The sequence below is a fragment of the Pteronotus mesoamericanus genome, unplaced genomic scaffold (assembly GCF_021234165.1).
Source record: "Pteronotus mesoamericanus isolate MK-2021 breed Mesoamerican mustached bat unplaced genomic scaffold, CSHL_Meso_final contig_65, whole genome shotgun sequence".
In the NCBI taxonomy this organism is placed as follows: Eukaryota; Metazoa; Chordata; class Mammalia; order Chiroptera; family Mormoopidae; genus Pteronotus; species Pteronotus mesoamericanus.
In genome coordinates, this window is record NW_026555228.1 from 2248327 (window position 1) to 2273198 (window position 24872).

General features: G+C 46.3%; 1 protein-coding gene across 1 annotated transcript in view; it reads left to right on the plus strand.

Moving 5' to 3' along the window:
- The window catches only part of WWC3 (WWC family member 3), a 100593-nt gene that overhangs the window by 26616 nt on the left and 49105 nt on the right, over positions 1-24872 (plus strand). Inside the window, exons 2-5 of the mRNA XM_054581043.1 lie at positions 6448-6557; positions 12204-12407; positions 21610-21686; positions 22565-22644. Coding sequence (XP_054437018.1) covers positions 6448-6557; positions 12204-12407; positions 21610-21686; positions 22565-22644 — 471 coding nt within the window. The remainder of the gene's footprint in view (positions 1-6447; positions 6558-12203; positions 12408-21609; positions 21687-22564; positions 22645-24872) is intronic.

The following is a 24872-nucleotide window of genomic DNA, read 5'->3' on the forward strand; positions in this document are numbered from 1 at the left end:
AACGGCTGGTGGTAAAACTTGTTGATACTAAAGCAGCCAGTCTGGTGGTGGACCTTTTGTTTTTTGAAATGAAGCCCTGGAGACTGGAGGTCTCCCACGAATGCAGTTTTAGGATTCACCCGCATCCTATTCTCTGTGATCATTTGTCTTGTGACTGCACTGCCATTTATAAAACCTCCGTGTCTTCGCTTTCCTGGAGATGTCTTTGAGGAGCCGTTTGCTCTTCAGATTAGTCTGGAAATTTGTCCCTGAACCGTAACTGTTAGCTTTCTCTTGAAGTTGATGAAAAGACTGATGATGTATAATTTATTTTTTATTCTCAAGAAGACAACCTTTTCACACAGAAATCATGAATGTAATTCAAGAGTGATTCTCAAACTCTTACCACTACAGTCGGGTCCCTTGTGCTACATCATTACACTGAAACGTTAATTGCAATGCTTTGACTGAATTCTAGGTATGATTACTTTTTACAGTAAGTTCTAGAATTGGAATTCAATGATAATTGCCAAGTCTATATGTTATTCCAAATAAATTTCTGGAGTTAAAATGTAAATGTTGTGACTATTCGAGTGAATTTTCAGGATGAATGTGGCAGGTTTGTGGTACATTCACCACTCTTTTAACCTTGACAGAGAAATGAGGAATATTTCTAAAAGAGCTTCTCAACTTTGTTTCTTGGGTGTGATTATCATTTCCGGGAATCTGCTGGAATTCCTAGACTGTGCTTATCAGTGTTTTAGTGCAATTTCAGGGAGTTCGGGGACCCGCTCAGTGCTAAGTGAGAACGCTGGCTCTCGGGTGTCAATGGTGCGCCATTGAAGTTGGGGAGGCAACCGCACAGCAAACGGGGCCTAAGTCACCGCATGGTGCCCATGTCCCAGCAGGCTCTGAAACTCACTGTGAGCCAGGTATGTCAGAAAAGCCAAAGGAAGTCATTATAATTTCTTGAGGTTTGGTCTGGAACTGAAATTGAAATGAAGAGGATCCTCCCTGAATAGCATACTGAAAACATGTAGGATGTGGAAATATAAAGGTCATCTTGTTCCAGGAAGCTGGACAGTGTAGTCCACATGCCATACCCTTGCCCTGGCCTTTTTTTGATAAAGAAAATGTGTTAGGAATCAGTGTTTATACTCCTCTCTGCTCCCTCTGTCTGCTGCCCACCTCTCATTTTCTGCACTTTGGTATAGCTGGTATCAGGGGTCCCAGGCCCCTGAGCCTGGCCAGGAAGGCGGGCACGGTCTTCGAGGCCCTGCACCGCCTCCTGCTCTGCCCATCCCCTCTGGCCCTGCGGTCTTCCCAGCAGCTGTCTGTAGTTGGCAGAGTGATGGCCTCCCAAGATGTCCATGTCCTGATTCGGGCTGGAACTGGTTCATATGTTACCTTACATGGCAGAAGAGACTTTGCAGGTGTGTCTAACTAAAGGATCTTGTAATGGGCAGATTATTCTGAACTATTCAGGGAAATCCAGTGTAATCACAAGGGTCTTTATAAGTGGAAGAGGGAGGCAGAGGAGGGAGGACCAGAGACAAGACCTCCTGAGAAAGACTCGGCCGGCCGGGGCCGGCTTTGCAGGCGGAGGAAGCTTCCGTGGATGGTGGGCAGTCTTTAGAAGCTGGACCAGGCAAGGGAGCAGGTTCCCCTCTGCGGCTTCTGAAAGGAACACAGACTTATTGGCAGTTTGGTTCAATAGTTCAGAGAAATAAACCCAGGCTTCTGATCTTCGGAACTGTAAGGCAGTAAGCCTGTGTTGCTTAAAGCCACCAATTTTGTGGTCCTCTGTTATGGCAGCAAAAGGAAACGGATACAGTGTGAAGCAGGTGTACTAGGGCAATGAGAGGGAGGCAGGAGGGGGAGGGCATGGAGCTGGTGTCCGTGCAGAAACCAAAGAGGCTGTCCCAGCTAACGTGACCCTGTGAGGTTGGTCTGATCACCCTCACTTTCAAGATTAGGAACCGGGCTGTCTTGGAGCTGGCATGGACTGAAGTGGCCCGATGCTGCTTCTAATAGAGTCCCGCAGGATGCAGCAGGCAAAATGGAGTAAAAAGAAGTCCGGTGCCAGTGCCACCCATCCTTGTCTCCCTTCTTGTGGACCAGCTCTGGTAAGAATGCAGAATGTATCCATTTTCTGTACCAAGGCCAAGGATGGGAATATCTCTGAGTGGGGGTTGGGGCAGGGAAAGAGGGCGTCTTTCCTGGTTGACGTTGCTCAGATGGGGCAACTGAGCAAGGAGATCAGGGAGAGCTGGCCCAGGGGCCTTGAGATACAGTGTTAGAGCTCTAACGCTTTGAAGCGTGGGAACAGTGGGTACGCTGCTTATCACTTCATTGCTCACCGTGTTTTCCCAACTCCCCCACATTCTGAAAATGCTATTAAACTTACACTGTACTCCCTACCAACTTGTTCCTTGAAAGTAAAGCATGCTTCTGCCATATGGATTTATTCTGAGCCCTTGAACAAATGTGTTAAAGATATCCCCAGAGGGCGATGAAAAAGACCACCACTTATCTCGCTGGTAGGCATGTATGCTGATGGTCAGGCACCTTCGCAATACACACCAAGCATTTACTGTAAGCTCATATCTTTTCTTTACGGTAAAGAGCAGAAAATTGGAACATGCCTAGATAGATGACTTCAGGTGCCTGGTAAATAAATTATGATTTACTGCACACGATGCAAGACTCCAACACAATAGAAAGTGATGCTAACAAAGAGTTAAAGGGCCTGAAAAAATACACAAATGAAAGAAATCAGTGTATGAAATTGTATCTAGTATGATATCAGCTGTGGAAAAATGTAGGAAGCAGAAGGAGAGAAAGTAGCCAGGGCCTCTGGATTATAGGTGACTTCATGTCCTTTCCTTTACACTTGACTGTCTAGATTTTTCACGTTAAATTTAAGATATGGAGAAAGGAGCTTCACATCCTTGACCTTGTACATTTACTTCTGGGACTTTTTTAAAAAAAGTAACTACAAATACAGATTATGAGCTTTACACACAGAGATGTTCCTTTCGTCGTAGTCTTAAAAATTGAGATATAGCTCACATATACCATAACATGCACCATCTAAAGTGTACAGTTTATTTGTTTTTAGTATATTCACAAAGTCGTGTGAACATCTCCACTGTCTAGTTCCAGAACTTTTTTATCACCCCCAGAGGAAGCCCTGTACCCATTAGTAGTCACTCCCATTTCCTCTCTCCCCCAGGCCCTGGCTGCCACTGCTCTACTACCTTGCTATGGATTTGCCTCCTATAGACATTTCTTATAGATAGAACCACACAGCATGTGGCCTTCTGTATCTGGCTTCTTTAACTCAGCACAGTGACTTCAAGGTCCATCTGTGTTGTAGCCTGTGTCAGTACTTTATCCTTTGTAATGGCTGAATAACATTCCATTGTATGGTTAGACCATGTTTTATACATGCATCCATCAGTTGATGACCCTTAGTTGTTTTCACCTTTCGGCTGTTGTGAGTAATGCTGTTATGGACATTCTTTTGTATGGGCATGTTCCTGTTTCTCTCGGGTATACACCTAGGCATAGAATTGCTGGGTCATATGGAAACTCTTTGTTTAGCTGTTTAAGAGATGGCTGCCCTGGCTGGTGTGGCTCGGTGGAGTGAGTGCCGGCCTGCGAACCAAAGGGTCGCCGGTTTGATTCCAGTCAAGGCATGTGCCTGGGTTGCGGGGCAGGTCCCTGGCTGGGGGCGCGTGAGAGGCAGCCAGTCAGTGTTTCTCTTCCTCTCCTTCTCCCTCCCTTTCTCACCCTCTAAAATAAATAAGTAAGTAAAATCTTTTTTTTAGAAAAGAAAAGAAATTGCTGAATTGTTCCCCAAGCAGCTCTCATGAATATTTATACTAGTGGAAATTAGAAAATAATGTAGCTATCCATAGTAGGAGAGTGTTTAGGTAAATTATGTTAATCCCCTTAGCGAACCCTTTGTGAAAATGGAAGTTATTTATTCCTGGATTTTATTCCTAGGCTTAACTGGGGCCAGTGGAGCCGCTTCCAAGGAGGTTTGCTCACATGGCTGGCTGTTGGCGCTGGCTGTCGGCAGGAGGCCTCAGTCCTTCTCCATGTGGGTCCCTCCACTGGGCGGCTTGAGTGTCCTCACAGCGTGGTGCTGCTCTCCCCTAGAGCCAGATAGCCAAGAGAAGAAGGTGGAAGCGCAGTGTCTTGTATGACTTTACCTTGGAGGCCACACACTGTCCTTTCCATAATATCCTGTTGGTTGTACAGGTCAGCCCTATTCAGTGTGGCAGGGGGATTACAAGGTCATGAACATCAGCAGTGAAGAAGTGTGGGGAGCCATCTTAGAGGCTGGCCGCCGTGGGTAGGCTGTTGCAGGCGAGTGCATTTCACAGTGTGACGGATGAATCCAGTGAGCGGGCGTACATGCTCCTCCGTGCCGGCAGCTGCCCCCTTAGCTGCATGAGATCCCTGTCCTTGCCTTCTAGTGTACCACTGTTGTCTTAGAGAGCCAGAAAACTTCATCACTGTCCAAGCCGCTGTCAAGTGAGGGCGAACGAGCTCAAAATGTGGGCGCTGTGGGCTGATGAGACCAACAGCAAGGACTTGGTAATTTTTCTGTGGGCGCAGAGACTGAGAGCCATGACTCCTCATCAGCTCGCTTTGAGGCACCAATGCTGTGGAGGGTCATGCAGAGCCCACACCTTGTTTAGAAAGGAAGTGCAATCAGAGACGTGGATTGTGTAGTAAGCCAGAATAACATTCACCAAAATGGTAGATGTATCGGTTTGTTTATTTTTGGAACAAGGAGTACGGAAATGTTATTATAATTACCGGCATTGGTTATTGGGCAGAAAATTGAAAAATATGAACTTACAATAGTTTCATAACAGTTCTGAATTGTAAAGTGAGTCGGGTGGGCTCAGCAGTACTGAGAGATCAGGTCTCCCACCTATGTCTGCGGACTAAATGAGATCATGTATGTAAGCATACTTAGACTGCGCCTGTGCTTGGGCATTTTTCCCTAGGCTTACTCATCAATCTAGGATAGCAGAGATGTGCGCAGGACTCAGTTTATCTTAAAGTAGCATTGTCTTTGTTGTGGTTTTGTCCCATTCAGGACTTGAATCACACACAAAATCCTGCTGTGACCTGCTAGACGTGGAACCAGACCCCTGGCACAGTGTTCCCGACCTGTAAAGGAATCGTGTTGTGGACGTTGTGTTGTGGGATGGGACCGGCACACAATAGGCTCTTGTGATGTTGTGGGGTTTTGAGCGCATTGTATTTGGGAGGATGTCTGCAGTGACTTTTACCTTTTGTATATTTCTGTTTTGGTATGCACTCTAATTTCTTAAAACCGTATGTTTAAAATGAAGACGAATTCTGATCAGTGCCTTTCTAATGGTGTTCATCAATTTCTAAATGCTACTGGCTGAGACAAAGCCTTGTTGCCGAACCAGTTTGGAAGAAAAACATGTTCAGAATTTATAGTGGTCTTGTGGGGTTTGGCGGTGGTTGTGGCTTCTCACTTTCCCGGGGCCAGGGACTTGAACAGAGGATGTGGGAGGATTGAGTTAGTGAAATTGAGGTTATCGGCTTCCCATGCATGTCAGTCTGTGCATTTATAGAGAATACTGAACAGATAGCTGCCCAGACTCAGACAATGATAGGCGTGGCATGTTTTATACAAGAGCTGTCTTGTCAATCAGTGTGATCGTGGGGTGTGGGGAGGGGGAGTTCTAGTTAAAGAAGCCCATCTGGAAACTTTACCTTTATCTCTCTGTGTCGAACCAAGGTTTTTAATCAGCTTTGCTTTAAGGAGAGAGGTCTGTAGACAACATGCTTTTGTTGTTTTTCTCCAGAAAACAAGAAGGACCCTTTCCAATCTTGATTCCTACTGCATCGGGCACCCAGGCAGTAGGTAGTAGGCATCTCCTTGTATTGTTTACCACGCGTGTTTGGATTTTTGTGTTTGGTCAATAGTTATTTTTAACTCCTTAACTTATGACCGCCAGTCATAGAAAGATCATGTTTTGGCTAGATGAAAGCTGCATTGTATGGAAAGTTGGGAGGGCAAACATTTTGCAGGAATTGAGAACAAAGCGGGGCTGCTGTCCTGTTGCTGTGGAAGAGCCGCATTCCGCTGTCATCACCTCATTACACGCACTGCTTGGAAGAAGATGCTTGTCTTACCTGTTTTGTAACTTTTGATATGTTTTTGCTGGTATTTAAAGTTGCACTATGAGATAGAAATGCTTTTAACTGTGAGTGTACTGATATTGTTACTGATATTACTTAGGCAAAGCTGGTGATTTATTTTTCCAACCGAAAGTTGGGGGCAAAACCAGTCAACGAGATAAGATAATATATCATTTCGTATTAAAACCTTGATTCTAGAGTCGATTCAGCAAACTTACACAAGACCGACCTGATATTCACATTTGCTTTTGTAATTTTATTTTGCAGGATAACAAAGCCACTGACCTTTGCCGATTGTGTTGGGGATGAACTTCCTTTAGGATGGGAAACTGTATATGATAAACAGATTGGAATTTATTACATGGACCACATAAATAGTAAGTAGAGTGCCACATTGAGTTATTGTATGTGACTGAGTTTTCATTTTGATCTCAAAGATGCCAAAAGCTCTTTTTGTAGAGCAAAACAATCTTTATAGCCCAGTGCAGCATTAAACTGGATTTTATAAATGTAATCTGAAGTTTTCATTAGCTGACTCCTTAAAAAAGGGAAGCAGCTATGTAGCTACTTTGCTTGTACACTGCTGAGGACTGTATGGCGTATGTTTAATGGAGGGTCATAATATCTAATGTAAGGGATACCTCTCCCAGACAGTTTGGAACTAGAACTACCTCTTACAACGAGAAGGTTGGTTATCGCAAAGTGGAGCTTACACATTCTTGGAATGATTAACTGCCCAAGTGGTGACCTTAACTTCATTTTGGCTTATATGCGTAACTGGAGTCCACCAAACCTTTCTGATCTCCGTGAAGGGAGGGAATGGTGTAAATACTACGGCTAAACCAGCAGGTCCCTGACCACACCAGCCTGCTTTGTAGGACTGCTTAGAGCAGTGGTTCTCACCGGGGCTGATTTTGCCTTCTGGGGACACTAGGTAATATCTGGTAATAGTCAGGTGTCACACATGGCGGAGGGGCCTCCTGGTGTCTCGTGGGTAGAGGCCAGGGGCGCTGCCAAACCTGCTGCAGTGCACCGCACAGGGTGGCCCCACAAGAGAACGAGCCGGCCCCAAATGTCAGGAGGGCCGAGGGTGGCATACCCTGCCTCCCAGGCCCCATGTCATTCTAGATCTGTCTCCCCACTGCTCACGCAGTGTAGTGTTTCTGTCATTCTCCTTTTTTTTACTAGCAGGGGCGTAAAGCACGGCTTCCCCTTACTGTGTGTTCTGTCCTCTGTGTGTTAAGTGCGGGGCAGGCCGGAGGGTCTGAGGATGCCGCACGCGCCTCGCAGGAGTGACTTCAAAGCTCTTCCCTCAGTCTGGTCCCATGGCTTTGCATGTCCTCTTATTGTGGTCAGGCCAGGTTGCTGCCTTTAGGGCTGATTCCTTCACTGTCACTTGCCAACTCGCCTCCTGAATGGCAAACCTGAGTGGCGGTCATGTACTTTGCAGAGCAGTCCCCCTGATATTTCACCTGAAACTCATACAGAATAATATTGAATGTAAACTGCAGTTGAAAAACAAAACAAAACAAAACAATAGAAGGAGTATAGGTACACATTATTCCCCGAGGGTAGCATTGTTGTCCATCCAATCTGGATTAGGTAGTTAAACAAGAAAGAAACAACTCATTTGTCACATTAAAAACTTCAAAATATTAATGTGCATGGTGTTTATTCAAAGTATGCCAAAATGGTCTAATCTAGAGAATTACTAATCTACACATAGTTTCTTCAATTACAGTTGGACAACAAGAAATGAGTAATAGACATTCTCACTATTAATCTTAAATGCACATTTTCAGTGAACAACTTTTTTAATCATTATTTTCTTTTTCCCTTTTATGTTTGTTCTAATTCTATTTATTGAAATTTAATTTTATGTTTATCGAATCAGATAATTAAAAATTTGAGCTAAAGAAAAAGAAGAGAAAGAAACCTGAATGGCCAGGCTCCCCCTGTCAGCCCTGGGGTAGAGCCATTTCTGATACTTGGCAAAGACTGGGCGCTCAGCAGAGGTGCTGCCTGGCCTCCCGGGCAGGTATCCGGGTGGCAAGAGGGCTTCTAGGTGGATCCACCACCCCGGCTGACCCGGTGGTGTGTGTTTGGGGTGCCTGGCCATCTGGGCTTGCTTTCCCAGCTGCTGGTGGGAGCGCCCACAGTTGAGGGCCGCTCCTGCACAGGAGGGCAGTTCCCACAGGTGAAGGCAGCTTCCACAGGTGAAAGCAGCTCCTACAGGTGAGGGCAGTTCCCACAGGGGAGAGCCACTCCCACAAGTAAGGGCAGTTCCCACAGGGGAGGGCCACGCCCACAGGGGAGGGCAGTTCCCACAGGGGAAGGCCACGCCCACAGGAGCTGGCTGCTCGGCCAGGTCGCTGTGCTGTGGGCCTGCGCGCAGCATAGCTTCATCTCCAGGCTTTCGCCTCCAGGGCCCAGGTGGTGTGACTGAGCAGTAAAGGCATCTGCCTTACACAACCTTTCTGGAAAGTCGGCCTGCCCGCCGTGGAGGCCCAGGACCTGTCCTGGCTCGTCTCTCATAAACTCATCCCTCCGCGGCCCCGGCTCGTCTGCCGCTGAATCAGAGCAAGTGTTGTAGAGGTCCCTCTGTTTTGACCCCTCTTTAGGCCCTGGGGACGCAGGAAAGCGAAACCCAGCCTCCACCCTCAAGGATTCGACAGTGCACTCTAGACATTAAGGACTTTCTTAATGCCGCCTTGAGTGTAGTTGGGGTGAGCCGCCACCAGCGGGGATGTGGGCGAACACATCACCTCCAGGCTCACTCCCTCTTCCCTCTGAGGCCTTCAGAGAACCCAGTTTTTTTTTTTCAGAAACAAGAAAAGTTATTGTTGTAATAATTTTTACATAGAGGGCCAAAGACCCCATTCCAGAACACTTGCTCCTGAGAAACCAACTCTTGGTATCACAGCTTTCAGAAGGCACAGAACCCGAGGGGGCAATTCTATTAAATTGAAACTGTGCAGGTCGACAGTGGGGTTAGGGACCAGAGGGGCCCTGAGGTGACCACCTTGAGGGGCCCAGGACCCTCTCACACACTGGACAGGGTGCTGACAGTGCCGGCCATCGCAGCGGGTCTCACAGCTGCATAAACGTCAGACACATCGGGCAGTTACAAACAGCTGTGGCTGCTCTGCCCCAAGCCCTCTGACTGAACTCCGGCACTAGGGCAAGACCCTGCTTTTTGCTGTTTCCCTGGTTCCTTATTTCCCCACGTACGCTGTCAAGGCCTGGAGAGGCTTTCTAGGAGGGCTCTGGGGTGGTGGTGAGAAGGGGGATGAGAGGTGTTGGTGGAAGGGGGTTTAAAAGAAGAACTTACTTGAAACATCCTAGCAAGTGCTCGTGTGTGTGTGTGCGCGTGTGTGTGTGTGTGTGTATGTGTGTGTGTGTTAATGTAAACCAGACATAAAATTTCCATTTTTAACCATTTTGAGGTGAAATGCACAGAACACAAAATTAACCATTATGAAGTGTACAGTCCAGTGGTGTTTGGTGCCTTCACAGCATTATACAGCCAACACCTCTATCTAGTTCCAGAACATTTCATCGCCCCAAGGTCAAACCCTGAACCTGTGAGCACTCCCTCCCCATTTCCCTTCAGTTTCCCAGCCCCTGGCAACCACCAATCTCCTTTCTGTCTCTACGGATATGCCTCTTCTGGAATTTCATATAAAGGGAACCAGATACTATGTGATATTTTGTGTCTGGCTCCTTTCGCCATGATGGCTTTGAGGTTCAAGCACGTGATAGCCTGTGTCAGTGCTTCATTCCTTTTCATGGCTGAATTATACTCCATGGTGGATAGATTACACTTTTTCATCCATCCATCCATCAGTGGGCCGTGGCATTAGGGTTGTGGTAGTGCTGCTCAGGCGACCCACTTTGGGATTATTTTGCATATTTGTTTAGGGTTTGGCTGGGGGGAATTGGACCAGCATTTCTCTCCTATGAACTCTCTCTTATTTTGTTTTGGTTGCCAGCAGCCCGCATATGCTTATCAATATGTCAACATGATAGCGGAGACAGCATAGCCTGGGGACGCTAAACATGGAACAGGGACACTGCTTTCCATTTTTGACTTGTGTCGAAACCACCACCAGCAGAGTAGTTGCATGAAGAGAGTTGACCTTTGCTGAGTCTGGGTGTCTTGCCCGTTTGCTCAGTTTGCCCCCTCAGTCTAAGGATCTGATTTCGGGACTGTAGTCCTCTGTCCTTGGAACAGACTGCCCCTTCTGTTCCTCATTCAGTGAGCCCACGGACAACAATCGATGGCCCTCTGGGTTTCAGCCTGATGAAGGGTCCTGAGAATACAAAAATGACTGAGGCTGCGCGCCTGCTTTCTAGGGGTTCTCACTTTATGTAGGAAACAAAGAAATAGAAAAACAATTAGGTGCTAAATGGAAAGAAAAGCAGTGTTAGCCATTGCATAGAGATGTATGTGCTCTGAGGGCAGAGAAGGCTTCAGAAAAGAGGTGCCTCTGCAAAGGGACTTGGAAGAGGCTCAGGTCCCTGGTGGGCAGAAGGGCAGGGGCAGCAGGAACAAACGCACAGGTGAGTGATGCCAAAGATGGGGACTTGGGGAAACAGTCAGTCTCTTTAGAGGGCATCTGTGGGAAAAAGGACAGAGTCTGGCAAGTGAGTTTTAGGACTCACGTAACATGTGGAGGATGTTGGATTTTGTGCTTTCAAAGAGGTTTGCGTGTTCAGGAATTTCAAGCAGATGTGGGAAGGCAGCTTTGGTGAGTGCACGGAGGGTGCCTTTCAGTGGGTGAGATACGAAGCCTGCGTGTGTTTGCAGAGAGATCACGAGGGTCTGACTGAACTAAGGGGAGATGGAGAGGAGGGCGCGTCAGCAGTCATTATACCCAGCGGCAGGGGTCACCAGCTCTTGATGACCCCCGGCCTGTTCTGGGGGAGGGAGAAGGGCAGGGCTTCCCTGGGGATGGAGCCCAGGCTGGATTCCCTGGCCGGCTAAGTGCGGGAGTCCAGACCATGGCGCTCATGTGGGCAGGGAGGGCAGGAGAAGCGGGCGTTCGCTGTTGTGTCATTGTTTGGTTTGGTTCCTTTTTTTTTTTTTTTTTGAAGATTTTTACTTATTTATTTTCCGAGAGAGGGGAAGGAAGGGAGAGAGGGAGAGAAGCATCGATGTGTGAGGGATACATTGATTGCTTGCCGCTCGCACGCCCCCAACAGGGGACCTGGCCCACAACCCAAGCATGTGCTTTGACTGGGAACTGAACCGGTAGCTTTTCAGTTCACAGGCCAGCACTCAATCCACTGAGGCACACCAACCAGGGCTGTTTGGTTTGGTTTCAGTTTTGGGGGGCAAAAGGGCGCTGCCTGAGAATGAGTTTTGCTTTGGATGACAGACTCAGAATTACTTTGGGTCTGTCCAGGCAGAGAGGCATGGAGGAGGCAGGTGGGAAGCAAAGATGGGAGCTCAGGAGAGAGGTTGGAGTCAGAGGTAGGTAGCGTGAGCCTTTCTAGGAGCCTGTAGGGTGAGAAAGGCGGACCGGGAAGTGGGCAGTTTATGGACCGGAGGAGACAAGCAAGTCCAGGAGGAATGCAGACAGGCTGCAGGTGTGGTGTGAGAGCAATCTGGGCCGGAGGGCAGCGGAGCCGCAGGCACCCTAGTCAAAGAGGTCGGTGAGAAGAGCGCTGGAAATCCATTAGCTTGACAGTGATTAGCTCATTTGGTGCATCTCTGCCAACATTTGTTTACAGTGTGAAAAATAGTCTAGTATTGTCTTCCCCCTCCGGTGAACTATTTTGTGTCTGTGGAGTTTTCGCCTCATTTTAAGTGGCTATAAAAATAAAAGGGTTCCTTCCACACTCTAGGAAGGTTTGTTATGTAGACTCTCATAACGTGTATCCTGGTAATTCATTTTCATATTGACGCGTCCCATAACCGCATGACTATTAGTCAACCTCAAGATTTGACTTTGAAGTCATTGCATTCTTTGTGTGTGTGTGTGTGTGTTTTACTTACGTCTCACGCTTTTTCATTTCAGAGCTGACCCAGATTGAGGACCCCAGAGAACAGTGGAGGCGAGAGCAGGAACGGATGTTGAAGGAATATTTAATTGTAGCCCAGGAGGCTCTCAATGCCAAGAAAGAAATCTACCAGATTAAGCAGCAGCGCTTCGAGCTGGCTCAGGAAGAGTACCAGCAGCTGCACAAAATGTGTGAGGACGACAGCCGCTCCTACGCCAGCTGTGAGTTGACTGACTCCCTCAGTTAACACGCGGGACTTTAAAAGCCACTTCTCTGCTAGGTTGTCTGCAAACCCCAAACTTTACTCGGGCAAGACAGCTTCATCAATTTTCTGTTCCCGTACCATTAGGTCATCAGCAGGCCGCACTGGAATCAGATGGTCATCTGCTAGCCACTCCTTTAGCAAATACTTATCAAGTGCCTACCCGGTGCCCAGGCACTGCGATACAGTGGCGCCTAAGAGACGACGGGCGCCTGCCCTCGTGGAGCTTACATTCAGGTGGGGAAGGTGGAGAACAAGCAAGCACATTTCAGGTAGTGACGTGAAACGACCTCGTGTCTCCCCTTTGTCAGTGTGGAAAAAGGCCTTCGCCTGAGACCCCTGCAGTTGTCTGGTGATCCTTGGGAAGTCCACACAATGGTTCACAAATCCCGTACCTGTCTCTTTGTAGGGTCCTTTCTTGGGCCGCCACCAAAGGTGGGGGAACTCAGTTTAACCCAGGCAATCCGGGGAGCTCTTTCTGCCCCTCCAGTTAGATGGACACATGCTGATATTCTCAAAGGGAACCCCTCTTAGTTTAGGAGGCTGCCAGAGGTGGCCCCCCGTTTCATTAGTACTCAGTAGATACTCAGGTACTGGGGGAGCCAGGTCCAGTCTCGGAAGTCAAGACATCTGTTACTGACCCCATCAGGCTGCCTGAGTCAGTCCCCGGACACATCGGACAGCCCACCACAGGGACGCTGGCGACGCCTGTTCTGGGTGACAGGGAGCTTGGGGAGAACGAACGAAGTTGCTACCACTAGGTGTTATTTTATAAAAACCTAAGTCTACTTGAGACACGAAAAGATTGACCTGTGGCATGACTGCCATACTGTCAGGTATTTGGCTCTGGTGACACCGCTCCGAACAGTTAGAGACCTGGTCGGAGCTTTTATTCTGAGTTGCAAGTCAGAATGGAGTTAAGGCCAAGGGGCCGTAGGTCTTTTTGATGGCAGCTGCTGTTGAAGGTGAATAAGCCACACAAGCTGTGAGGAGGAGAGGGGTGAGGTCTCCCCCACCCTGTAACAGGAATTTCAGATTCTTCTTTTACCACGTGCCTCGAGAGAATGTAGGGCCTCAGGTATAATGGTATGTTGTTTCCAGGTGGCTTTCTCTCTTGTTCTTCAGATATTGGTATGTCCTAGATTTGTTTTTGTTTTTGTTTTTTTTATTTTAACCTCCCATCAGAACGGAATGAGTCAGCTCCGTGCTAAATTTTAGAGCCTGGTTTCTTATCGCCATAGTTTTTCTTTCTTTCTTTCTTTCTTTCTTTTTTTTTAAATGTGTTTCTCTGATTCTGGTATCAGGATAATACTGTCCTCACAGAACAAGTTGGGAAGTGTTCCCTCCGCCTCTCTTTTCAGAAAGAGTTTGTGTGGGATTGGTGTTAACGCTTCCTTGGTCGTTTGTTAGAATTCACCAGAAAAGCCATCTAGGTCTGGAATTCTTTGTGAGAATGTTTGTAGGTACAACATCAGTCCTTTCCTACATAGAGGTATGTTCAGATTCTCTATTTCTCTGTGAATCAGTTCTAGTATTTGTGTGCATCAAGGAATCGGTCTAGTTCATCTGATCTTACCGTCAGGAAACTTTTCTCTAAAGGATCAGGTAATAAGTATTTTCAGCTTTGTGGGCCACATGGTCTCAGTCGCAACTACTTACTCAACCCTGCTGTTATGCAGCAAAAGCAGCCAGAGACCATGTGTGTGGCTTGTTCCGAGAGAAGTATAAAAAACAGGTAACAAGCTGGAATTAGCCCACAGGGAATTAGTCAGGTTTGTCAAGTTTTCTCAGACTTCTCTTATAGTTCTTTTCATTCCTGGGGGCTCTGAGGTGGTGTCCTCTCTCTTTCATTCCTGATCTTTATCATTTGTGTCTTCTTTCCTCTCTCAATCATCATAGCTGGCATTTTATCGATTCTGTTTATCTTTACAGTGACCTGGCTTTTGGTTTACCTTTTATCCCCTACTTCTTGTCTGTTTTCTATTTTTATTGCTTTCTCCTCTTTATTATTTCCTTCCTTCTACTCAGTTTGGCTTTAATTTGTCCTTCCTTTTCTAGCTTCCCAAAGTGAAAACTCAGATCATTGATTTTAGACCTTTCTTATTTTCTCACATAGCTTCTAAAGGTATAAGTTCTTCTCTAAGTATCACTGTAACTGCATTCCTCAAAATCTGGTGTTTTCATTTTCAGTCGGTCCAGAAATTTTCTCATTTCCTTTGTGATTTGTTTTTTGACCATGGGTTCTGTAAAAGTACGTTGTTGGGACTTTTTAAAGGTGTCATGTTGTTGATTTCTAATTTAATTCCATTGAGATTGGAGGCTACACTGTGTAAGATTTCAGTTTTTTGAAATCTATTAGGACAACTTTTATGGCCCGGCATATGGTCCCTTTTAAGTGATCTTGTAGGGTTGGAAGCCCATATGGACTTGGTGCCTCGAAGTCACACCCAGCGGAAGCATTGACTTTTAACTGTCTCTGAGAACATATAGTTAGCGCTTCTAAACCTTTCAGGAAGTTACTTAGTAGAAGCTAGGTTGAACTGTATAAAGTTGTCATTTCTGTAGCTTAAAACAGGCTGAATATTGGTAATTTTATATGATTCAACCTTCAGGCACCTTTTCTGTTCCATGGTCCCTTTTGGTCAGGTCTCCAAAGAGGCTCTCCAATCAGTGTTTCCAAGGATGGAACGGGAGAGAAGGACATATCAGGAAAACTTGAAAAGAAGTTTCTTGCCAGTGACGGAAAGGAAAGATTGCCCAGGGAAGGTGTGTCTTACCTACTGGCTACTATACCGGTGCAGCCAGGACTTCAGTTGCAGTGAGCTTGGGGACTCAGGACTGGAGCCCTTGGGGATGCAAATATAGGAGGATCTTATTGCAGCCCTGGGATTCCACACCCAGCCCGAGGGGGAGCGAGGGAGGAATCCCGCTGAGCCTGTACGTTCAGGGCATTCAGAACTTGTAGTCCTATGGAGCTGGGACATCTGTCAGCATCCATTTTTGTATTTTCATGGGCTTCACACGCCCTTCACGTTTGGGCAAATAGGGAATCACACTCAGTTACGTTCCTTCCTGTGCTGTAGGGAATTTCATTAGTGCCCAGTAAAAAAGAAGTTCTGAAGATGCTGTCTTCAGAGTGGCGTATGGAGAAACCTGCAGTACAGGAAGCAGGTGACTCTGTGGTGTTGACTTGAAATTCTAACATGCTCATCAGATTCCATTTTCCGACCCACTAGAAGCCTCTGCTTAGATGCAGCCTCTGCATCTACTCATGTAGGTTGCCTTGGAGGTTGGATTGGGCCTGCCTGTTTTCATAAAGGGCTGGAGATGCCACCGGCTCTTGCCGTGTTCTATGTCAGAGACTACGAGTGGAATCTAGAGTTAATCCACGTGGTTTATCAGGTTGTCGCTGCCCCTGGGGTTTTGACCAAACTCCATCAATTTGCCATTTAACCTGAACTACCAGTCACAATGAGGAAAATTCTTAGATATGACTCAAATGAATTTTTTTGGGGGGGCCACAAAATAAAGTTCAAGGGCGTGATCCTGTTGGCTTGAATCGTCATGATCTAACCAAGGTCTCCCATAGAGGTCTGGGCCCACGTCAGGAGCTGCTGGCGGTAGGATCCATAGCATTCCTGAGCTGCGCTCGGCCATCCAGGTCTCTCACAGCCTAGCTCACTCTCAGCGCTAGTCCTCTGAAGTAGGGAGGCGTGCCCTTGCTCTGCTCCTAGGAACAGAATGACGTCTGAACTTATTTCCCATTATTCCTTCATTGTTAATGACTTGAAGCTAAGGGGAGCAATATTCAGTGAACTACTGTTTTCTGTGCATTGTTACGATTGCAACATTGTGAAGCACGCATTATGATGTTATCTTCATTGGACACACAAGGGGCTGAATATTGGGGAGGCCAAATTACTTCAAGGTTACATACCCAGTAAATGGTAGAACGTGGATTTGAATCCAGGTCTGGTTGTGTATGTAGTCTTCAGTGCTCTGTACTGTTTCCTAGATATGGAAGAGGCAGCTTACAAGAACCGATTGTGTTTTTGGAACACCTTGCCCTCCCATTGTTCAAGTTATCTGGAAATAAAGACCGGTTGTAAGTTGACAAGTCATCTATTTTGCAACACTAAATGGGGCAAGTGGAAGGCAGAGCACTTTCTACTTTTTGACTTTCTCATGGTCCACGGTAGGATTGCTAAACTATTCATTTAGTTTTCAGCAGATATTTATGTAGCACCCGGTGTTGCTATACACTAAATGTTGGGGACCCAATTTATCCCTAATGGCTAATTACAGGGGGAAATGAGGCAATAATGGTAAACGAAGGAATGAACAGCCATTTCTCATATTGGAGCAGAAGGGTATAGAGGAGGGTGGAGGGAGGGGAAATGCATCATGCTCACACCCTTCGTAGATTTCTCCAGGTTATGGAAATCACCAGAATAAAACTCCATTTGTTGGAGAGAAAAGATTTTGTATCAATATTGCACCATCTGGTATCTAAGAATGTGTAAGCCTTGCCTTTTTTCGTCACTGACCAAGCAAACCCATCTAGACGCTTCGGTGAATTTGAGCATGCATGTCCCCAGAAGGTTAAGGACCCAACTTTATTTGTGTGAACTTGTGAGCTAGCTGTTTGGTACCCAGTTCTGGTATGTTTTCTTACAGCTCCATTTTGCAGAGTTTTCTTTTGCTTTCTTTATGCTAATATGTTCTTCTGTTTGCCTTCCTTTTAACACGGAATACATTAGTTGTTTCAGAAACTTTTTTTTTTTTCTGGAGTTACTCGTTCATTCTTCCCAAGAAACTCTAGCCTCTGGATGTGTTCAGATGAAGTATATGACCTTTTGCAGCATCTTTTGGAAGGGATTCTTGCATGGGGTAAATTATCATTTGAACCACAGTTCAGTAAATTACGGATGGCCCGCAGACTAAAGCCAATCCACTCAGGGTATTTGTAAATAAAATTCTGTTGGAACACAGCCACATCCGTTCTCTTACCTATTGTCTGTAGCAGCTCAACGAGTTGAGTTGAGGTACAGACTGTATGACCTACAAAGCCAAAAATATTTGCTATTGGGCCCTTTGCAGAGAAGGCTTCCCAGCCCCTGGTCCACACCAATGGTTCTCAGTGCTGCCTGGCTGCACATGAAAATCTCCTGAAGGACTTTTAAAACCCACTGCCGCCTGGGCAGAGATTTTGATTTAATTGGTCTTGAGTGGGGCCAGACATTTCTCTAAAAAGCTCCCCAAGTGATCCCCAGAGTTGAGACCCACTGGTCTAGATTGATTCTTTTAGCAGCAGGAATATGGCTTTATTTGTTACCCTGGCTCCTAGGAGCTCCCAGAAGTCTACACCAGAAGTCTCTTTGGGTGGCTGGGAAAGAGTCAGCCTTATCTCTGTTGGGAAAGTGCTGATCCACCCTGAATTCCTGAGTTAGGTGGTGGTGAAGCTTGACCTTATCAGCGATCAGCGCTGCCAACATTCTTTCTGAAGCCCCAAGGCCCTCCCACAAAGACTATCTCCCTTTAGTTCTCTGGTAAAGGGTTTCTCATCTACTATCTAGATTAGGCTAGGGGCCAAAGTCCATCCATTTAGTCTTTTGTTTTCCCTCATTGGAGCATGTTGGAGCAGGCAGGGGAAAAATGGATCACACAGCATTTTTCACAGGTATTAGTTGGCAAGACTCAGTCTTGAAGGTTGTAGTGGAGCGCACACGTTTACTGAGAGATAATCCCCAGTCTGTTCTCGATAGGATTCTTGAATTGGATTTGGTGACTTCTTGCGTTACTTCTGTAGGTCTTGAGCGTGCTTGTTTTTTTTTTTTTTGGTCCTTTGCTTATGGTGCCTTTTAAAAAATGTCATGCCCTCCTTTGTTGGCCTCAGTTATCCCTGCTCCGGTAATTAGTACCTGTCAGCATGGAGCCTGTCAGGGCTTGCCTCCTTTCTTCCAGTCTTCGCTGGCTCCTTTGAGCAACCCCCTACAGTGCTGATGCTGGAGACACCCCCCGGTCTTGAGCCTTCTGTCCAGAGGATGTCTTTGGAGAGACAGAGACAGACCCACACAGTTTCCCCCTTTCAGTAGCCTGTATGATTGAAATTCACGATAAATGCTGCGGTCTGTAGCATTTTGAGTGTTAAATACACAAGTCTAGGTCACCTGCTGGGCAATGGGCTTTGGGGAGCCAGAGGGCCATTTCTTCTTCCATTGGAAAAGTGAATCTGATGAGAGGGTGTTGGACAGCTGACCCATAGGAGCCCAAGTTCCAGACACAGGTCCCTCTGTGACTGATGGCATAATGCAGATCAAGTCACTGCACACTCAGTCTTGAATCTATAAAGTGGGGGAGCATCATCATCATCTCTCACAAAGATTTTTATGAGACTAGATGAAATAAATGTGAAAGACACCCTATAATAGCAAGGACCAATCATGTACGTGGTTGTGGTCCAGTTGAACTAAAACCTTGTTATTATATCATCCAAAACAATAGCATGTGCCTGAGTGGACTCCTTAAGCTTTTTAATAGCTCTGCCCACTCAGCTTCAGAGGTGAAAGTCTGGTATTTATCATAAACCCTGAGATCAGAGACATGTCTTAACAGAGGAAGATAGTTTTTCTCTAAATGATGTGGAGCACATGCTGTTAAAAATGGGGTCTGGAGTCCTGAGCTATTTCTTGGACTCCAGATATGGATTCCATTAGACTTACTGGCAGACATAAGGAACTGAGAATTTACATAAATCGAATTATATTATTAAAAGTTAGGCCAGTGTTCACAACTCTCCTTAGCATTTGAAGATAAGGTGTACTCACTGTCTTAGGCGCCTGAGTTGACTTTTCTTTCATTCCAGTCCTGGAATTTTATAATTTTAGAGACTATAGCAAAGCTAACATGAATGATATCAATAGAAGTAAAACCTAGTCTATCATTTAGGATGGTTTCAGCTGTAAGTCTCAGAAAAGACTAACTCACACGGGTCTGGACAGTAAGGAAGTCCTCCGAGGTGGGGTGGCTTCCTGTTGGTGGATTTAGTGGCTCGGGGATGTCGCGTTTCATCAACCTCTACTTCCAGGACTGGCTACGTGCTGAGTCTCCTGGGGGAGGAGAGGTGGATACCTGACAACCTCAGGATGCCGGTAGTTAGGACGGAGAAGGGGGGCAGGTTGCCATGTATTTGTCCAAGTGTGCCTGCTACACCTCCCATGTGAATTACGAGTTTTGTGGCAATGATTTCAGATCATTGTTACTGATGTCTAACATTGCAGTTAACTTCCCTGCACTTCGGTGGTGGGGTTACTTTCTACCCCAGTGGGAAAGATCCCAGGTGGTAACTGTTGGCATGGTCTTCCTCAACTGTAAGGTGACAAGTTGACACAGTGCAAACGAGGAGTCAGCAAACCCTAGGCTCATTTGCATATTATCTGGCTCCCGAGTGAAAGCCCCTTAAGCTGAGGTCTGAGAACCTTTTAAGTCCCAGGAGTTTAATGTGGAGATTTTATACAAATGATTTCTGCCTCTTAAGGGCAGTGTTTGAGGTGTTGCTTTCATCACTGATCTTCAATGAAACCAAAGAGTCAGACCAAATAGAACTTGTAGGATTTGGAAATAGACATTCTTTGTCTAAGAAAGAATTCTATTTTAAAAACATTTTACTCCATGTCTTGAGAGATTACGATTCTAAATATAAGAACATAAAGTTGGCAAACACTTAGCTCCTCCAGATATTTATTTCCAGTGGATTCTAGTGGTTCGAAATTCTGACAGAGTAGATTTGCCATAGAACTGTTTTTTTATAAAGAGGTATCTCAACTGCTCAAATTAACTTTGAATATAATTAGGGCTGTTAAATAATCTTGCTGTTGAAGCCATTTGGTGGCTTTGAGCCATCCTTTGCCATAGAAAGTCAGGACATGGTTTTGAACTAGTTTCTAGGTGTTGGCAGCCAGTTCCCTGAATGACAGCCTTTAGTCCCCAGATCAGAGGAGTACAAGAAAGGATGCTGGCCCTGTGGGTGGGTCTTCTGAGCAGGTGACATTAATGAAAATGACCTGGAGGCAGAGGAAAGGAGTGTGGGGTGTCCACAGATGAAGACAGAGGAGCGCTGCACCACCTAAGGAGGGGACACAATGCAAGTCACTGTAGCCCAGAAGCTGATGGCCTGAGGAGCCTCAGAGAAAGGAGAGGGAAGCATCAGGAGCTAGGCACGTGCCGCTCTATATTTTAGGGTGACAGGGTGGTGGGATGAGAAGCAGCCACTAGCTGCTCCAGCTGCTGAAATGACAGAAGGGGCTTACAGCTCTCTGCGCAGATGGAAAGTGGCTAACTGCTTAGCACCCACGGGAACGGCTCTTTGGGTTTCCTCCACCCCCAGGTATCGGCTCCTCGTAGAGATGCTGGGGCCGTAAAAAGAGGTTAAGGCCTGTGCACTGCACCATTTAAGCACACATTTAGTTATGTGACGTGCTTTAGCTAAACAGCTATCAAAAGCAAGGTGCCAGAATAAAAGGACGTGTGCTTCCCTTTAGTTCATGTGGAACAGCCTGGAAGAATAGCTTTTTCTCAAGCCTGTCAGACACTGGCACATTACTAGAAAGTTGTCTTTTTCATTTTACAGATCTTTACTATTTTTTTCCTACTTATGTCAAAAATTATTCATCTGGGGACTATAGATATGAAGGAAATAAAAATAAAATCTTTTGTAATGAAACCATTGAAAATAACCACAGTTGACTTTTTGGCTCTATCCTTTCAGAGACTTCCGTGTGTGTGCATTTTAAAAGAAAGTAAAAAATGATTCATAGTGCATCCACTATTTACACAGTAAGAGCAGTTTTCCATAGTTAATCATACCTTTCCCTCCCCATGTGTATGTGGTTTTTAAGCCTACTAGTTTTGTAGTCGAAGTAAGCAAAGTTTTGATTTACCGATAGCCACCTATTTTACTAAGTGGAATCCTGTAGAAAGGCCTCATGCAAAAATCAAACATCCAGACTTGAGGTTGGGAAATGCTGATTCTTTAGGAGCCAGTGCCAACTTGTAAATCTGGGACTTAATTATTTAATACGGTGAATCAGAAGTTCCTATCTATGTGTATTTGTTTATTTCAAAGGATCCATTATAAAATAAATTATTTTCCTTCTCTTTAGCCTTCTCTGGATATTCAACAAATACAAAATATGACCCACACCAGATTAAAGCAGAAATAGCAAGTCGCCGGGATAGGGTAAGTAAAACAAGTGTTCTCACAACTACATGCCTCATATGTATTTTTATGTAACATCACTTATTCTGGTTTATTTTAGGGTGGTCAGTGTGTCTAACACTCATATTTTAGTAAGATTTTTGATTTCATGGACCATTATTATGTTTGGTTGTACTCTCTGCTTGTTCCCAATAGGAGGGAAAATGTTTCATTTTAAAACCTCAGCCCATCTAACAAAAAGTTGCCTGTGTTCCTGTGTGTACCCTCCTTTCTCCCCTTCAGCCCCTTGTCTTGGTTGCCAGGGGAGGGGGTCCGCTTTGTTGCATTGGCATCAAAACCCAGAAGACACCTCGGAGATGACGCCTCCCACGGTGGTTGGCGGTCGGTGTCTCAGTGCCTGGAGCAGAGCATATCTTTCAGGGCAGTGGTTCTCAAATCCTGGTGCACCTAAGAATAACACCTGGGGCTTGGTTAGCTGTGCCAGGTCCCGGGCCCACCCCCTGAGCATAACACAGGCCTGGGGCGGGTCCCAGAACCTGCTTAAATAAGCCCACACTCTCAGCAGCCGGGCTTCATACTAGGCTTTGTGAGTAGCAAGGAGAAAGGAAGAGAGACAAAGTGTTACCCAATTTGCTGATTGTGATGAGCAAATCAATACCTTAAAAAAGAAAATAGTTGGCATTTCACCTGGAGAGGAACACATGGGACTCTGGTGTGTTAGCAAAGCAGTTCATTCTTCCAAGGTGGCTGTTTTATATGCGTGTGAATGGAAGTTCATGGAGAGAGCAGATGATCCAGTGAATTGCAAGCTAATCAGAAACTTCAGTGACAGTGATAACAACTGTAGAAATAATTTTTCACAGCAAGTTTTGGGGAAAAACAATGTTATTTGTCTTTAGCTTTCCAGATTGAAACGAGAGCTGACCCAGATGAAGCAAGAACTGCAGTACAAAGAAAAGGGGGTGGAGACCCTGCAAGAGTGAGTTGCCTGCCGCTGTAGAAGGGAGCGTGGGGTGATTGCCTTGTGTGCTGGCCTCGCTGGTGCCTGGGCAGGAATCCTAGCGCTTCATGGGCACCCGCTTCTGTGCTTCTGTGTATGCCTCTGGCTTCCCAGCCCGGAGCCTCAGAATCTCTCTTTTCCCTGAAGAGTCTTCATTCCTTTAAATGGAACTACTTGCGAAGTGGGATCTTTATTTTATATTTATGCACATTCTCAATAGATGCACGTGGCTGTTTACATTTGAATTCCAGTTTTGTTAGTTTTAGACTTACATTTTTTAATTCTACAGGTTAAAATCAAGTTAATTAAAATAAAATAAAATAAAAAAAATTACATCCCCCAGTCTCAGTAGCCACATCTGAAATGCTCAGTGGTCACACGTGGTTAGTGTAGATTTTCTTTATCTCAGCGCCATTGACACTTTGGGCCAGAGGACTCCGAGTGGTAGGGCTGTCCTGCGCACCATAGATGTTCACCAGCATCCCTGGCCTTAGCCCCCTAGATGCTGGTAGTACTCTCTTACCCATTTGTGACCTCCAAAGATGTCTCCAGACTTTGCCAAGTGTTCCCTGGAGGGCGGCCCATTTGCCCCCAGGTGAGAACTCCTGGGCTCGTGGCTATTCCATTGGATGGCACAGTTCATGGAATATTTCTGTCATCACAGACCATTCTGTTGGACAGTCTGGTCTATAGGTCTTCCTCCTGTTGGCATATTTACAATTAAAACTTCATCCCTACTAAGAGTTTCTTATTATTTGTGAGCTTTATTAAGTCAGCAAATTCAATGAACAAAAGTTATTTTATAAGTGGTGATATTGTTGGTCTGCAAGAATTAATTTTCTTAAGAAAAGGGTATTGTATGCTCGTTGGTCAGCATTCTCTCTTGCTTCAGAGTCTGGCTTCACGTGCTGAACTTGGGCATGTGCTTTACAACTTCTGCACCCACTCTTCTTACGGTCAATGGGGACTGTCTCAGCCAGCCTGGCTGCTAAATACCATAGACTTGGGGCTTAAAGAGCAGACATTTACTTCTCACAGTTCCTGCTTCTTGCTGTGCCTTCACACGGTGGGGGTTTTGAGGGAGCTCTGGTCTTTGATGTCTCTTCCTTTTCTTCTAAGGACACTAATCCCATTTTGGTGCTCCAGTCTCAGGACTTTATCTAAATGTAATCACCGCCCAAGGCCCCGTCTCCAAAATCTCCAAACACCTTGGCATTGGAGAGCAGGCGGGCACGATCCAGTCCCTAGCAGCTCTCACTGGGCTAAATTGTCTGGGAGGCAGCACCAGTGCCTGCTACCTAGTCAGCCTCAGCAGACGGCTGGAATTGTGGGGGCGTGTTCCCAGTGAGGTGGGCGGCGCGCCTCTCCCGCGCACCCTGTGTGTCAGATGTGACTACCGTGTTGCTCTCTATAGGGCGGCGCTGGGTGAATGTGAGCATTTGACAAGTGTAGCCATCTCCGCCTCACAGAAAGGGTAATTACTGGGCATGTCAAACGCTGTGGTTTAACACTAGGTTGAGCTTCGCTTTCTGAATCATCCAGGATTGATTTGGTTGATGATTCATTTGTCCATTTCTTTATTAAGGGCATGTTATAGGCACCTGGGCAGACACAACAGAAAGGTGAGCTGGGTCCCGTCTAGAGGGGCTGGGCTCTCTCTGGCGCTGACACCTGGCCCTGCCCCCCGCCGGCCCCTCCAGGCGTGGATTTTGGTGCACGCTCAGTGTGAGCTGGAGTCTTGCCCTTACAGCCGGCCTTTTGCTTTCTCTGCCATTACCCAGCGGTGTGTGTGCTCATTCTCCTGCAACGCGCATCTGCAGCGGGCCTTCCTTTCATTAGCCCCAGTCACTACAGCTTTTGAAAAGTTTCGCTTAAGCAAATCAAGCAGCTTTTTCCGTATCAGCCACCAGCGTTGTTGCTCACTTTGTCTGTGTGCAGCTGTGTTTCCCAGTGCACCGCTGCGTGCTCGGTAATTTTACCCCGTACAGCCCAGCCAGCCACCAGAGCACAGACGCCTGCCAGGGTGCTTCTGTGTGCGCGGTGGCCACGTCCTCCCGGTCACTTCTGCTGAGGGCCTGGGTGAGAAGTAAGCAGAGCCAATCATTTAATTTGGTAGGTCCTTGAAAGTTGCTAGGGCTCACTCATGGAGTGGGAGTCTGCTTTCCTTCTTTCACGTGGCCAGTGCTTTCTGTCATTACCAGAAAGAA